At 30.5% G+C, this 15,752-nt stretch overlaps 1 protein-coding gene across 5 annotated transcripts in view; it reads right to left on the bottom strand.

The window, feature by feature from the left end:
* LOC118196907 (peroxisomal targeting signal 1 receptor-like) overlaps positions 1 to 15,752 on the bottom strand; it is a 169,078-nt gene that overhangs the window by 134,437 nt on the left and 18,889 nt on the right. For all 5 annotated transcript variants that reach the window (XM_085827665.1, XM_085827666.1, XM_085827668.1 and 2 more), the window contains exons 3-4: positions 14,789 to 14,824; positions 9,632 to 9,758 (exon numbers count right to left, since the gene is read on the bottom strand). In XM_085827665.1, coding sequence (XP_085683791.1) covers positions 9,632 to 9,758; positions 14,789 to 14,824 — 163 coding nt within the window. The remainder of the gene's footprint in view (positions 1 to 9,631; positions 9,759 to 14,788; positions 14,825 to 15,752) is intronic.

Below are 15,752 nucleotides of genomic sequence, written 5' to 3'. Positions count from 1 at the left end.
CCACACCTGAATCCTGTTAAAAATTATGTGCAATTATCTCTCAGCAATACTCATATCTGGACTTTGGCATCTTATCTGGAGGTCATCAACATATAATGATCCTGAAACAGCTAGAGAAAGTTCATTCAGAACAGAATTTATTTTTAAACTGAACAGCAAGACAAAGCAGACTTGGAATTTGACTTTAAAGAATTGATCAATTACTGGAAGAAAAGGTACTGCAATATTTCAAAACAGACATTACCTTGACTTTTGTTAGACATATGTGTCTGCAACAAAACTCTCCTTAATTCAAATATCATTATGTGGCTCTGAGATAGAAGAGGCGAGGGTTATCCGAATTTTCTCACAGCACAGCACTGGTGTTGAAGGAACAAGATTGATCGCCACCCAAGGCAAACAGTAAAAAATGAACACCACACAGTCATTTTCTTTACAGTGAAAAATCTGCAAATAAACTTAATGTTGGGAATGGATTTCTTGGCTGTGGGTGCAAAAATTAATTTTCAAGATGCTACTGTGAAAATGGATATGAATAAGCTGTTGGAAAAAGAAATCCAGCCACCAGCTTTGAATTTAAAGAAACTGAATACGGACGAGACAGCTGAAGCAGTTGCTAAGAAAATTTTCAAATTTATTTAATGAGGCACCACGGTTGCCTGAAGTGGTAAATCACACAATAGAAACTAGGAACACTTCCCACCAAGCAAAAACCTACCACTATACGATTACGATTGTTTCTTCAAGCAAAAACCTACCACTATACGATCAAGGAAGAAATAATAAAACAACATATTGTAGAAATTTTACAGAATAAAATTATAGTCCCCATAAATAGTCCATACACTAGCCCTGTAGTATTATGCCAAACAAAAAATTAAGAAATGCCGAAAGAATTTTGATATCCTATTTAGTTTACTATAGTCACATTAACATTTTGCTATTACCTATAGAATAACACAGCATTTTGCTATTACCTATAGAAAACTAAATAGTATAATAAAATATCTGGTTTATCCCTTACCAATAATTGAGGAAATAGTTAGGAAAATCAAATCCGTGAAATACGTGATGACACTAGACCTCTCCTCTCTTCAGATATATACGAAACCAGAAGATATACCAAAAACTGCATTTATTACCAAATCAGAAGTTAATGCTTTACTTGGAATGCTATCTGGCTTACATGGAGCATCTGCCATGTTTTAAAAAGCCATGAATATTATTCTAAGACCTGTCCTCGCGAAATCTATGTTTATTTACTTAATCGATATAATAGTTACTAGTGAGACAATAGATGAAAACATTTGAGATTTACAAGTGTTTCCACTTCTAAGAGAAGCAGGTTTAAAGGTGAATATGGGCAAATGTAAATTCAAGACCTGGGCTGTATGATATCTCAAAAGGGAATCAAGACAGGGATAGCAGAACAATTATTAAACTTCTAGGAAAAAAAAAGCACCAGATTCACATGGTTGGCAGAAGAATTAAAACATCTGAAAGACTTAAAGCAGCATTAATTCAAGCTCCCACCTTGAAATTTCCTGAAGCAGATGGTAAATTACAAATCTTCGCACATGCATTGGATTTTGTAATAGGAGCTGTGATTACGCAAAACAGACAGCTACTTGTATATTTTAGCAAGACATTTAATCCAGCTCAAATTATATCACTATCAAAAGGGAAATGCTAGCAGTCCTTTTTGTGGTACAGAAATTTCAAGTGTACTTCGGGAAGGCACCGGATCGGTTGTCCAGGCAGATCATGTGGCCTTCACTTTTCTGTATTCTGGGAAGAATTTATCACCCAGACTCGTACAATGCGCTTCACTTAAAATAATATTGAACAATGAAAAACAATTCCTAAGTCAAATTTTCCAGGTTACATGTTCAGGACTTCGCATAGAATGTTTCAGGATGGCTCCTTATCTGTCATAGTCGCAAAGGCGGGTGAACAGAAACATAGTTAAAATTATCCGCAGCTAGGTAAAAAATTAACACAAGCAATGGGATGACTGTGTCAACAAACTCTTTATTTGCCTTTAGTATGGCTAAACATGATACGATTTGGAAGACATCAAGTTAACTATTTCTTGGCACAAAGTTAATTACGCCCCTAAATATATGTATATATTTTTCAAGTCTCAGGAATTTAAGATCATAGACATTCAGAAATTACTGGACGAGGCAGTTAAAATTTGGATATGTTAAGAACAAAACAAAAGTATTATGACAAGAAAAGGCAGGAAGTTAATTTTAAGGTGGGAGATAAAATGATAAAAATTAATCCTTTTTTTTTTTTTTTTTTTTCCCCCTCATGTGCACCAGATGGAAATATAGTTTTATATATGAAATAGTATAATAAGTTTCATATGTTTGAAATGTGGACAATGAAGGGCCATCTAGAAATGCGGCAGGTACATTATGAACATCCAGAGTACAAAGGTTCACAAAGAAAGAAAAAAAAAAAAAAGAAAAAAAAGAAGGTCGGAAATGGTGAAAAGAGAAGAAAAACCTATATTCAACAAGTCTGAAAAAAGCAGAGCTGTGGAAAACAGGTCAAAAAGATAGAATAAAAACTTGTCCAAATGGTACAGAAAAGTGCAAAGATACCAAAGATATGGCAACCAGTTGAGGAATCAGCAATGACCGTTGGAAGTCAACAAACATGAAGCCCGGTCACAAGATAGGTTTGCAACAATGGGAAGAGGTCAGGACAATACAGCCAGAATTTACATGGCAAGCGACTGATGGATGACAAGCCAGAGCAACAGTGAAGTTCCAGGCGAACCAAAGGAGGTTTTCGATGGCACCTCAAGTAGCAAGAAAGTGGCTGCATACACCAAAACTCCCACAGGCCTAGAGGAAATCCAAATGAGTAAGAGCCAAGACCCAGAAGTGCAAACTACCAGTTGACGAACCAAAAAATCAATGGCCAAGATAGAAACTACGGATTCATCAAATGATTTTATGTCTTTTGCAACAGTTGCCAGGTATGTTGAGTTTTGCTTTAAGCCAGGAGATCCTAGATTTTATTCAGCAAGAAGTTCTCCAATTAGTTTTTAGTATAAATATGATACCGTTATTTTAGTTCAAAAGACTATTAAGAAACTTTGGCACATTTTCAGAACAGATATTAACAAATTATGTACACTGTGAAACAAAGTGCAAACTAGGTAATCTTTTAAATGTAAGTGAAATTTAAATGCTTTTCCATGAAGTATGTTCTGATACCATGGAGGATAAAATTTACTGTACGAGCTCGCAAATGATAATGATTTCAAATAAATTAAAAGAACTAGCATAGTGAATTTAAGTAGTTAAAGAATAGGCTCTTCATTCAACACATAAGATTTAATGAAAATTAAGCTTAGAAAATTAGATACAGTTTAAAATAGGATGTCCTTGAAGTCTAGTATATCTAAGTTATTAACATGTAAGATTTCAGTTAGCAGGCAGTTTGTTGAAACCTTTGTACATTTTCACATGTACTGGCATACATTACAATGATCAACAGCAGGAAGAAAAACAAAAAAAGTTTTTTTTAATGGAAGTTGAAATCTATAAATTTCAAAGTTTGCTAAAATATTTTTCCTTCCAGATGCCTATAAGGAGATCAGTATGAACTAAATTGAGATGAAACAAGTTCTGTATAACCAAATTGAAACTTCTATAAAAATTTTAATTTAGTTTTACACATTTAACTCAGTGATCATAAAAGTTGGCTCATGTTGTAGGTTTAACCTTAGCAAGTCATTAATTACTTAAATTCTTATGGGGGAAAATGTAGTGAATTTTATGTTAATTAACCAGTTATTTATAATATCAGCCTTTATTATAACTTCTTCTTTCCATATTCCTCACCAGAACATGAATCACCAGTATTTAAACTGAAGTTTTTGAGATTTTAAGATAGAGCATGTTTCTGGCATCACGTGCACACTATTAATTTCCTTCCAGGTCTGATAGTTGTCATTAATCTGATAGTTGTTTGATAATTGATTTATCTATTTAGATAGTCACCTCCACTCGTAGATTATAATGTTGCACAAGAAAGTGATTGCCTTTGTGTTCTAAATTCTGTTTAAATAAAAAGGATAATTTTTAACCTTCTCATGATTTTGTCATTGTTTCAGACATAGCAATAATTTGCTTCAATTCTTTTAGGGTTATTGGACTAATTAACTTTACCAGATCAAGTGAAACCTTACAAAGTTATTCTTCCTCTAGCAAAACACGCAAAAACTGGAAGATGGTCATTATCATAAGGATTCCTTTGTACACAAGAAGTGTAAGGGCAAGATGGATGGTGACATAGAGGAAGAACAGCATGAGAGATCCTTAAAAAAAAGAGTGGTGGAAGTAATTGTATTATTTAGCAAGCAAAAGCCATGGTTTCTAATTGCTTGCTCAATTTGAATTCTGTTTATTTTTACTTCTGCATAATGAATTATGGCTATTGAAATTTACAATTAAAAAAAGGCTGGATGCCCTTATTTATAGCTGTTCTACAAATAAGGGCATCCAGCCTTCGTACACATTCCAGCACATGGAAATTAAGTACTTTTAAGGACCATTAATGAAAAAATTAAGGACCTATGAGCAGATGGGAACTGAATAAATTCAATTAAAAATATTATCTATGCCTGAACTTCACTTTAGTAATACAATTCTAAAAATAAAATATATCTGTAAATAGAATGCATTATTATAAACCATGAAGTAGCATAATTATCAATAAGTCTCAGAATAAAAGAAACTTTATGAAATTGATCAAGTAGAATTACATATTTTACACTTGTAATAGTTGGAGATATTTGAAAGAAGGTAAGTGGCATTTTATTTACGTTTTACTAAGAGTTAGCTTAGTGATTTTTTTATTTTTTATTTTATTTATTTATTTATTTTTTAATGTCTTATTTTGTCATATACGTACTCAGTCTAGAGGTTTAGTAAATAGCAAGTGGATTTTATGTCAAGCAAAATAGGTTAAAATGAGAAGTAAGATCATAATCAGTATGATTCATAACAAAAGACTAGATGTTGTCACCACTGTTGCTTGCCTAGAGAGAGAGATGTTGGTTAGAACAAACCTGAGAGGCCTGATGTAGGCATAATTGGCAAGTTTTGAAAGTTAATCAGGCTCTGTCTGATGCAGTTAGTGTCAAGTTCTAGGTGTTGTAACCCAGTTACGCCACTAAAGCACCAGAGGTGATAAGTTGTTTTGTATTATTTTTTAAGTCTCACTAGATGCAAAAAGTAAGTTTTAGATGAAATTTTACATTTTGTCTTTTATCTTGTGACCATGGTAAGGATTAATGAAAGGCAAGAACTCACTTTAATATACAGAGATAATTTTTAAGGGTAAGCAGTTAGTTGTAAATAATTAAATTAGGTAGTTAGATACCTCTAGTTATTAAGAATTTACATGGCCACTATTACATTTTATTTATTTTTTAACAACATTTGTTAAAAAAACCATATTAAAATCACAATCTAATAAAATTTCACAGTTTAAAATACATGTAATCTATGACATTGCTTCTTAAACGACATTAGGATAATTACACATTAAACATTTATATTTTATAGCAACAACACTCAACAAATTATTTATGCTACTTTTTAATTTGAAGTCTTCCCAAACATTTTTGCTAATTCATATTGATTTACGTCTCTTTAAGCATCTTTTCTAACAATCAGTAATTTGTCTCAATATGCAAGCCAACATTCTCACTAATTTCTGCGTGCTTTATCACCTAACTTGTCAACCTCTCCACAATGTACCTATAGAGGGTTACTTGATCTGTTGTCCAAACCCCCCGCTGATGCAAATTATCGCTGTGTCTGAAACTCAGACAAAGGTTTATATAAGCCTCTTATTTAAAAACAACTTAAGCTGAAATTAAATATTTAAAAAGAAATATGGAACATAAAGGCATGTTCTGATGCTAACAAAACAATTTACAGCTCACGGTGATGTAATTAAACAAGAACAGTCAAATTCAAACTAAAAATGTGGACTAGTGTCAAAGACTATACAATTAGTTTAATTTTAATTTACGCTGGCTTAGTAACTCTATCATATGAGGAAATAGAAATGAAGAATTATAGTAAAGGCTGAAATTATAAACAACTGGGTAATTTACATAATAATAACTGTACATATCTTTGAAGAATAATTTTATGTATTCAGTTTCTTTCTTCAACATATTTGCTTTTCATTTTGAAATTTTTGGATTTAATTAAGGATTTCTGTTATTCTAAAAAAAACTAAATGCATTTTGAAAGTATAAAAAAGCTGCTTTACTTCTTTAGTAATATGAACATTCATACGAAATATATATGATAAGGGCCTGTTACAGAGATGATGTGTCAGAATTTTTAGAATTTAATGACACACTGAGCAAGAAAATCTAGAAAAGGCAAAATTTTTAGAATTTAGAAGAGGCACTGGAATCAGAAGTTAGAAAGTCACTACGCAACATAAGTTAGGATACACAGAGATTGCATCAGGTGGAAAAATGCTTAGCCTCAGCCTATGTATGATGCATTAAGGTATATTATATGAATCTTTTAAATTGTCAGTTTTCAATTTCTTTATTAATTAAAAAAATCCATTTCTATAATGCCTGCCCATGTGATAAGATTTGAGGCATTTTTGCTATTTTCCGAAAAGTACAGAAAATAAAGGGAAGATAAATAAGTTAAGAAAAAGGACTTCTAATATCAAAAGCAAATCATTAAAATATGTTTTCATTGTTCTTCCAAACATTCTCCCAAAAAGTAAGAAATTCAACACAGACTTTCCGTAAAATACATCCTTTATGTATTAATACCATGGAGACATTTCTCATTTGATCATATTTTTCTAGAATCTCCTAGAACCGGTATATAAATCTTACCTTCAAATTCTTCTGAACTTTCCAAGCTGTAATGTCTAAAATTCTAAAGAAAAATTATCCCTATTAATTATGTAAGAGCAAAATGCCACAAATATTTTGGGGGCAGGGAAACACCAGAGGGAAAAGTATAAAATTAATTTTATAGAGAAAACTAATGCATATACTGAGAATTCTGAATATTTTGAGAACAATTACATGGGAAAAAATCTTACCATGAAAAACTTAAAAAGATATTTTTAATTAATTATATAGCTAATTTTGCTTTCACTAAGAACCTTTTCATATATTGTGCATTACATCTTACTATATGAAAACATAATTTATTTTTTAAATTCAAAATATTGTATAAGTTAACAAAACGGAATTTTACAATATGACAGCGAATAAAAAAATGTTTTATATTTTAATGTTATTTTTCCAATAAAATTTTAATATATTACAATTGTTTTAATGGAATTTTATCAATGTTACAATGTTTAAAACAAAATCGTCGAAAAAATTTCCAGATCTCGGAATTAAGAATTTTCTATAGAAGCCGATGTTAAAATAGCCAAAGAACTGTTTAAAAAAAGAATTCACATCCCCAAAAGTGAAAAGTTGTTTAATAACTCTTCATTAAAAAAAATTAAATAATTTTGAAATGTTTATGGTCCACCTCTTGCTTAGAAACTCGAGTATCTCACCATTTATATTAGAAATAGGAATGAATTATAATCCATGAACCCATTCAAAATATAACCATATATGTCAGTGAATCAGCCCCCAAAAAATATATTTCTCCAAAATGCTAATTCACACTCAAAATGGAAGTCGTAAAAACAGACAAAAATTGCAGATGATTAAAATTAAGGACCTTCTGCCAATTTTGGCCGAAATTAAGGACTTTAAGGACCAAAAATTGATTCCAAAAAACCTAAGGACTCTTAAGGACTGTACGAACCATGGCATCCAAGTCTTGCTGATCAATGCACTCATTCGTAGGCATACAAATTGACTGAAATCAATTTTCTTACACTAAGCTGTACTGCAACAGTTTGAAGGAAAGTAGTCAATGTGATGCATTAGATGAATGGAGAAGTGCACTGTGAGTAACTCCACACTCTCACAAACACAATCACCAGCAGAATTATCCTTTTATATAAGACAATGCCCCTGAAGCTTTACCGGTTGATTCAGTTTCAGAAATATTTCCTGTACTCAATGTATAGATGATTTACATGGATCACATGTTTGATACTAACAAGACAAGCAAAAACTGTAACAGTTCCATGAAATAAGAATAGCCATTTATGCATGCTGTTTGTTTTGTCTGTGCTGTTTTTTGGTTTTCCTTGGAATATGTTTTGGGACTGTAATTCCCTTTTCTGTCTCCATTTCTGATTTAATTATGTCAGACTGCACACTCTCAAATGAGCTAATACTCATTATTACTTTATTAAAGGTTTTACAGTTTTAGTTCCAAGTGCTGCAATTACACAGTCAGCCATGATAACTAAGCAATGCAAAGCTTCGGAAAAAGCTTTCTCTGCATGTTACAAGAGCCAGCAGAAGTATTGCCAGATGTGTCAATACCAGCACTCTATTTGACCTAATTTAAAGATACAAAGGACAGCTAATTTAGGAAATACAATATTTTCATATTGTTTTAATCCCCCCCCCCATCTTTAACTTTCTGAAAAGATGATTAACTTATCCAAAGATATGTAATATTTTATTCTTATCAATTTAAATTAATGGCTAAGATTAATGTTAAAAACTGCATATTAATTTCATATTAAAACATTAATTAGAATTTTCAGAGAGATAAAAATTTTATGCTACAGAATTATGGTAATGTGTGCGTGCATGCATGCTAATATATATATATTAGCATACATACATATATATATATATATACATATGCTAATATATATATATATATATTAGCATACAGAACAATCATAAGACAGAATATATACATAAAAAGATTACGAATATACAAGATTTACCAATACTTCGGATCTGAGAACATAAAAAAGTTGAAATTCTGGCTTTATTCAGACCACAATGACCCTTGTATACACAGATATAAAACAAAGTTAAATACAAATGTTAACTGACTAAACATGATCTAAACAAATCAAATAAAATTTAAGATAAATGCCTACGGATGGAAAATGGAATTTGTACAACTTTAATTAATTCAATAAATTTAATTTATTGCTAAGTAATATTTTCCTTAGTAAAGAGTAAAAATTAGAAACAGTAGAATGGTGAATTACTGAGGGAGCTGGTGTCTGTTTTGCTCAAAAAAGTACAAACTGTCATTTAATAAAACAAAACCTGACTAATCTATACTCCCATTTTTAAGTATTAATTACAGGATGAATTAAAGTAAGAATATTTCTTGAATATTTTATTTCTGCAGAATATTTGCTCTATACTTTCACTCTTATTTGCTTATTTGCTCTATACTTTCACTTTTAAACCTGAAAATACTTTTGTTAAGCTATTTCTCTCAAACATAGAGCCTCTTCTTTCAAAATTGAATTTTAAGAACATTTTTGTTTAGTGTGCTGGTATTAGATTCACTAAAAATGTTTTCCTTAAAATTTATTTTTGTCATATGGTATACAATTATAATCAAATATAAAATTTTAATTTAATTCTTTCTAAACATGAAATCAAAATTATATTAATAAGAAAATTTTACAACTTGAAGAAATTTTTAACATTAATTTTGTATACCTTCATTAGGTCTTTGATGATAAGATGCACTGATCTCAGTCATCTGATTAAATAATGCATGCATATTAAAGGTTTCGGGTGCATGTCTTTCAGCTTCATTTGCATCAAAAAGAAATTCCTTCACTAACTGGGGGGAAAAAATTATATTTAACATTATATTTACCTACATAAGGAAATACTTTTATTATGAAAAAATAAACTAAATGCACATCATTATTTGTTACAAATCATAAAATTTATTTTCACAAATAGACTAATGCACAGCAGTTACTTTGAATTGCTGTAACATAAAAGAGTTGGCTAAATATGCTGGAAGAAAAATTAACACAAACTATAAAAAAGTGTTTTGTGTTAAATATTACATTAAGTTCAATGAAAAGTGGTTGGTTAGTAGCTAAGGTCAATGCTATCACACAGTCCAAAGGGATTCCTCCTTGACTACACAAAATATTCAATTTTTGTGGCCTCTTCTTTCATTATGCATTAAAAGGAATGCAAGAAGACATTTCAAGAACTTTATTAATAGTTAGGATAAAATTTTTATATATGGAGGATTAGACATGTTTTTAAGAATTCAGAAAACAAAAGCTAGTCAGATAGCAACATGGATATCCGAGAGCCTTAAAAACAAAAAACAGCTAAAAGTGTCATGTTATGAACCTAGACACAGCTTAAAGACATTGGTGATGTATGCAGATTATTAAGACAAGATCGAAAGCATGCCACAACATACTCTCAGGACCATTATTTGGAAATGATTGCTAAAAGAAATAGACAAATGATGTCAGCCCTAATAGCAAGAAAGTTCACTGCAGCTATTGGAACTAAACCATCCAGATATACTATGAGTAACAGGCTGCATAAAAGATGACTGTATGCAAGAAACTCATGATTTGTGTCCCATTAAGCCAGACTGCAAAAAGTCCCCAGTCGCAAAATATCACCAGTACAGACACAGTAGAGCTCTGACATCCTTTTAAGTCACATTTATATTAAAGCATATCCATATTTTTTTTTCATATAAGTAAATAGTATCCTTGATAACAGCTGTTTTCAAAGGCTGGATGAACAACCAATCAAGGACCCCCAAAATTTGATTTCAGGTTGGTCAACAGATAATTTTGTTTTACAAGACTATTTGCAATGACTCCATTATGAGCCACATGGTTTATAGTTTCATATTTAACCAAAATATTAATTAAATTTAGGATGGCATTTGTAAAAAAGAGACAGAAAAGTCAGATGAGCAAAATTACACACAGTTTGAAGGTTTCCAGCAAAATTGAGGACTTTAAAGACCAAAACTCTTCTCCCAAAAACCTGATGACTTTCAAGGACTTACAAGGATCAGTAAAATCTCAACATACTGTTCCTCTATAACATGGCAAACCCTTACCAAATATGGACTCAGGAATGCGATTTAAGCACATGCATTTTCTTCATTGTCTCCATTAAATTTGTCCAATACGAGAATATCAATTACATGCAGTATGCTGCAGAGCATCGGCTGCATCGTGATTACTCTCTTTAATGACTAGTTTGAAAATTCATTCATTAAAGTCAAATGTTTAGAAAAACAAAAACTTGAGCTATAAAATTCTTCCTAATTTTCAATAATGCTCCATGATATGGCACTGAAGCCTTCACAATATGGCATCCAAATGGTTTTATTTCTTTCACTGAACATCACTTCCTTAACCAATCAAGGAATCATAAGAACATTCAATGCCTATTATGTCAGGCATGCTTACAACTCTGCACATGAAGCAATAGAAGAGGCAAGCATGAAACTCTAATGCCATCTGGAAGTAATTCAACATAAGACACTGCATAGAAATGATTAAACTTGCATGGGAACAAATGAATTCATCAACAATTAATGCTCGCTGGCATAGCTGTGGGCACAAATTACAAAAGCAATAGGCTTTTCAGATATGGAAGAAGGAGAAATTAAAGAAAATTTTCATGGGAAATACAGTACACGATTGTTGCTTTCAACACAAAACACATTCTATTTACTATTTCTCATTAACTATAATTTTCTAAATTTATTCCCGAAAATTCGTAAAATAAGAAGAACAAATCTGATGTGTACACCACACGACTTCCTTGTACGGAATATTTAATTATACAAATTGCATTTCAACTTATTTCCTTGAATTTCAACTAGATATATATTTCTGCTCTCAGTTTGTGGCATGGCAAAAATACATAAAACCTCAAAATATATACATTAAAAATTGAAAAATATAGAAAAATAATAAAAACCAAATACAGTTAAAAAAATCAAAAAAAAAAGCCATTTTTACAATTAAAATTAGAGTTTCTATGCAAAAACAAGCAATTCTGCCAACAAGCAACAAGACAGATTTTCAGTGCACAAAAATGAAAGTTTAATTTTGGTCCCACTCGACAAAAAGACACTGAAGGTGCAGAAACTGAATCCACTATTCTGTTCCTATTCTGTATTAAGTTTCAAATGTAAACAAATATGGCTGCTATAGTAAACAAAAATTAAGCTTACCGTCACTTAAACAACTCTTAAATTCTTGATAATTCTACAACTATTGCATGCAGATTAACTAAAGGCATAAAAACCTTAACCGAAAGATAAGAACAATGTAATTCAATCATTTTTAAAGCAAAAAATATGCAATTTAGCAATATATAAGAATAAAAAAAAAATTAGCTCACATATATATACACACTCACTTACAAAAGTTAAGCATGGAGAGGAAAATGCTAATTTCCGGAAGACAATCAGAATTGAAGAGGATGTAATTCGCTTCAGAGGTAGATGGATGTGTGCAAATACGTTAGGTAACAGCCAATCGCGCTTTCATGTCAAAAAATATACAAAAAAGGCAATCTTATAAGAAGCCAGCTTTATGAAGGGTTACAGAAATTGATTATAAGTGCTGATAGAAGGTGTTTAAAGCAGAGTTTGTACACATTTCTGCACACAGAAATTAAGTACTTTTAAGGACATTAATGAAAAAAATTAAGGACCTACAAGCAAATGCCAATAAATGGGAATAAAGAAAATAAAGGGAAGATAAACATGTTAAGAAAAAGATTCTAGTATCAGAAGTAAAACATCCAAATATTATGTTTTTATTGTTCTTCCAGATGTTCTCCAAACAGTAAGAAATTCATCGCAAACTTTCAGTAGAATACATTCATTACATGTTAATACCACGAACACATTTCATTTTGTCACATTTTCTAGAATCGTGGGTCTATAAATCTTGCCTTCAAATCTTTCTAAACTTTCCAATTTGCAACATCTAAAATCTAAAAGAAAAATTACCCCTGCCAATTCTGTAACAGCAAAAAGCCACATATATTTTGGAAAAAAAATCAGAGAGGGAAAACGTGTAAAATTAATTTTATAGAGAAAACTGATGCATATTCTGAGACAAACAATTACATGGAAAAAAAAAAACTCTTACAATGAAAAAATTAAAAACACATTTTTAATTAATTACACAGCTGCTTTTGCCAAGATCTGTTCGTAAACTGTACGTTATAGTGTTATACCTTGTTTATTTTTCAGATTCAAAATACTGTATAATATGTAGGCAAAATGGAACTTTACAGTATGACAGCAAAAAATTTTTTATTTCAATGTTATTTTTTAAATATAATTGCAATATATTAACTTTATTTTAATGAAATTTATGAATGTTACAATGTTTTAAAAAAATTGTGGAAAAATTCCCAGATCTCGGAATTAAAAATTTTCCATAGAAACTAATCTTAAAATTGCCAAAATGTTGATAAATGGCTTAATTTAGAACCGTTTGATAAAAGAATTCACATTCCCCAAAGCGAAAAGTTGTTTAAGAGCTCTTCATTAGAAAAAACGAAATAATTTTGAAATGCATATGTTTCTTGCTCAGAAACTCGAGTACTCCACCATTTATATTAGAAACAGAAACAAATTATAACCCATTAACCTATTCAAAAGATAACCATAGTTATCAGTGAATCACCAAAAATATTTCTCCAAAATGCTAATTCACACTCAAAATAGTAGTTGTAAAACCAGACAGAAATTTCAGATGATTAAAATTAAGGACCTTCTGCCAATTTTTGCCGAAATTAAGGACTTTTAAGGACCAAAAATCGATTAAAAAAACCTAAGGTCTTTTAAGGACTCTTAAAGAGCGTACGAGCCCTGCAAAGGCATAAAAACCTTAACCAAAAGATAAGAACAGCATAATTCAATCACTTTTAAAGCAAAAAATGTGCAATTTACCAATACATAAGAATACAGGAAAAATTAGCCCACTGAGCCGAGTTTGTACATATATATATTTATATACTTTTAGTGTGGATAATTGCAACCAAAAAGGGAGGTGCACAACTACATATTATAGCAGTCATATATACAAAATTTGAACATTCTGAGGCTACACATTTTTGAGTTATGCGAGATACACACGTACAGATGCACGGAAAAATTTCTTCTGAATTCATTTTAAATCAGCTTTATAATTCGTTTGGAGGAAAAGAGTCCTTTATTCCTTACGTACAGATGTCACATCAAAACATCGTTAAATAGCATTCAATAGCAGTCAAAATTGGATATTTTCGTTGAAATTACGATACCCTGAATTTTTTGCGATTACAATACTTCCTTTACTTTATACAAGGAAGTAAATTCTCAAGAAACAGCTGTGTAGCATATTTAGAGAAACCATACACTAAAAGAAAAACATGACTATGAATTCATATCGTTTGAAAACCAAATCTTTTGTAAATTTACTGTTCATAAAAAACTTAAAACGTGCTCTTAAAATCATATAAAAGAGACCTTTTTTCTGTTATTTTACAAATGATAAATGCAATAACAACACCATCTCTTTATTCATGCAAGATTCAGCCCTTGCAGCAGCTCTAACCATGTGGCTTACATAAAATCCTTATATTTTGTTGCCATATGAATCATTCAATTCTTTACTTTTTTTATTCAAACTTTAATTTGAAATTTCTGTATTAAATGCAATTTACAATTTCATATCTTAAGTCGATTAACTTATTCTCACATCACATAACACTTTAAAATTATTTATGAAACTGCACCGTGCCACATTTTGTTTAATATATTACTTACTAACTTTTAGTGAGAAATTTAAATTATAACAAACTTACCTGATCTGAAGCAGAAGCACTTGAAGGTTGCCCAGCCTGAAATTTCGGAAGAGAAAATTACTACTAATAAACAATTTTTGAAGCTCAAGTAATACATATATATATATATATATACTTGCAATTGATTTACATATGCTCTCAGAATTTAAATGATATTAATAGTATAGATTGTAGATTAGTTTGCAACAATAATTAATCATTTATTTGTTTGCATTAAATTTCATTTAAATTAATTAACTTTAATTTGCTTTTTATGAATAGAGAATGTTTGTTAAATATACATACATGTATATTTAACACATACATGTAGAAATACATACCCGTGTGTGTGTGTTACAAACACAGAAAAAAAGTCTAAGATATCTCTTTTAAGAAAGCACTAATAACGACAGATTTGATATGTAAAACTTTTATATTATTTCACATATTTCACTGGAAAATCTTGTAGAATAAAATCAGCTCCCATAAAATTTATCAGAATTAATGGATCCTTTCGTTGAAAAAATATTAAAAATTAAATATGACAGTTGCTTAACTAAAAGACTAAAATCTACAATAACAGTCCCTTCTAATATTTTCATAACAAGTTTTAAATTACAAATGCAGCTTAAAATTAACAATATAAATACTTCACAATCATGTATTCACAATCATGCATTTGTATGTATTATCTTAAATTTCTATTAAAAATCTGTAATTTCAGACTCTCACCTTAGCATGAATAATTATTAATACAGGCGAAAAAAATTACAATAGATATTTTATTTTATAAGTTTCCGTATAACCCTTTCTTTGTAAACCTAGTTCTTCTTCGGTATTTTATTTTATGTGACATTTCTCCTGAAAGAGAAATTAATCTTTGCATCCTGCTAAACACTATCTCTTTCCTTACTTATATTTTATCGCTCCCACTTAGCAATTAACTGTAAGCCAATACACAAGTAACTGCCATAGCATTAATGAA

Source organism: Stegodyphus dumicola, chromosome 12 (genome assembly GCF_044657685.1).
Source record: "Stegodyphus dumicola isolate Sdum_Otavi_A_Nest chromosome 12, ASM4465768v1".
Lineage (NCBI taxonomy): Eukaryota > Metazoa > Arthropoda > Arachnida > Araneae > Eresidae > Stegodyphus > Stegodyphus dumicola.
This window is presented reverse-complemented; position numbering and strand designations above follow the sequence as displayed.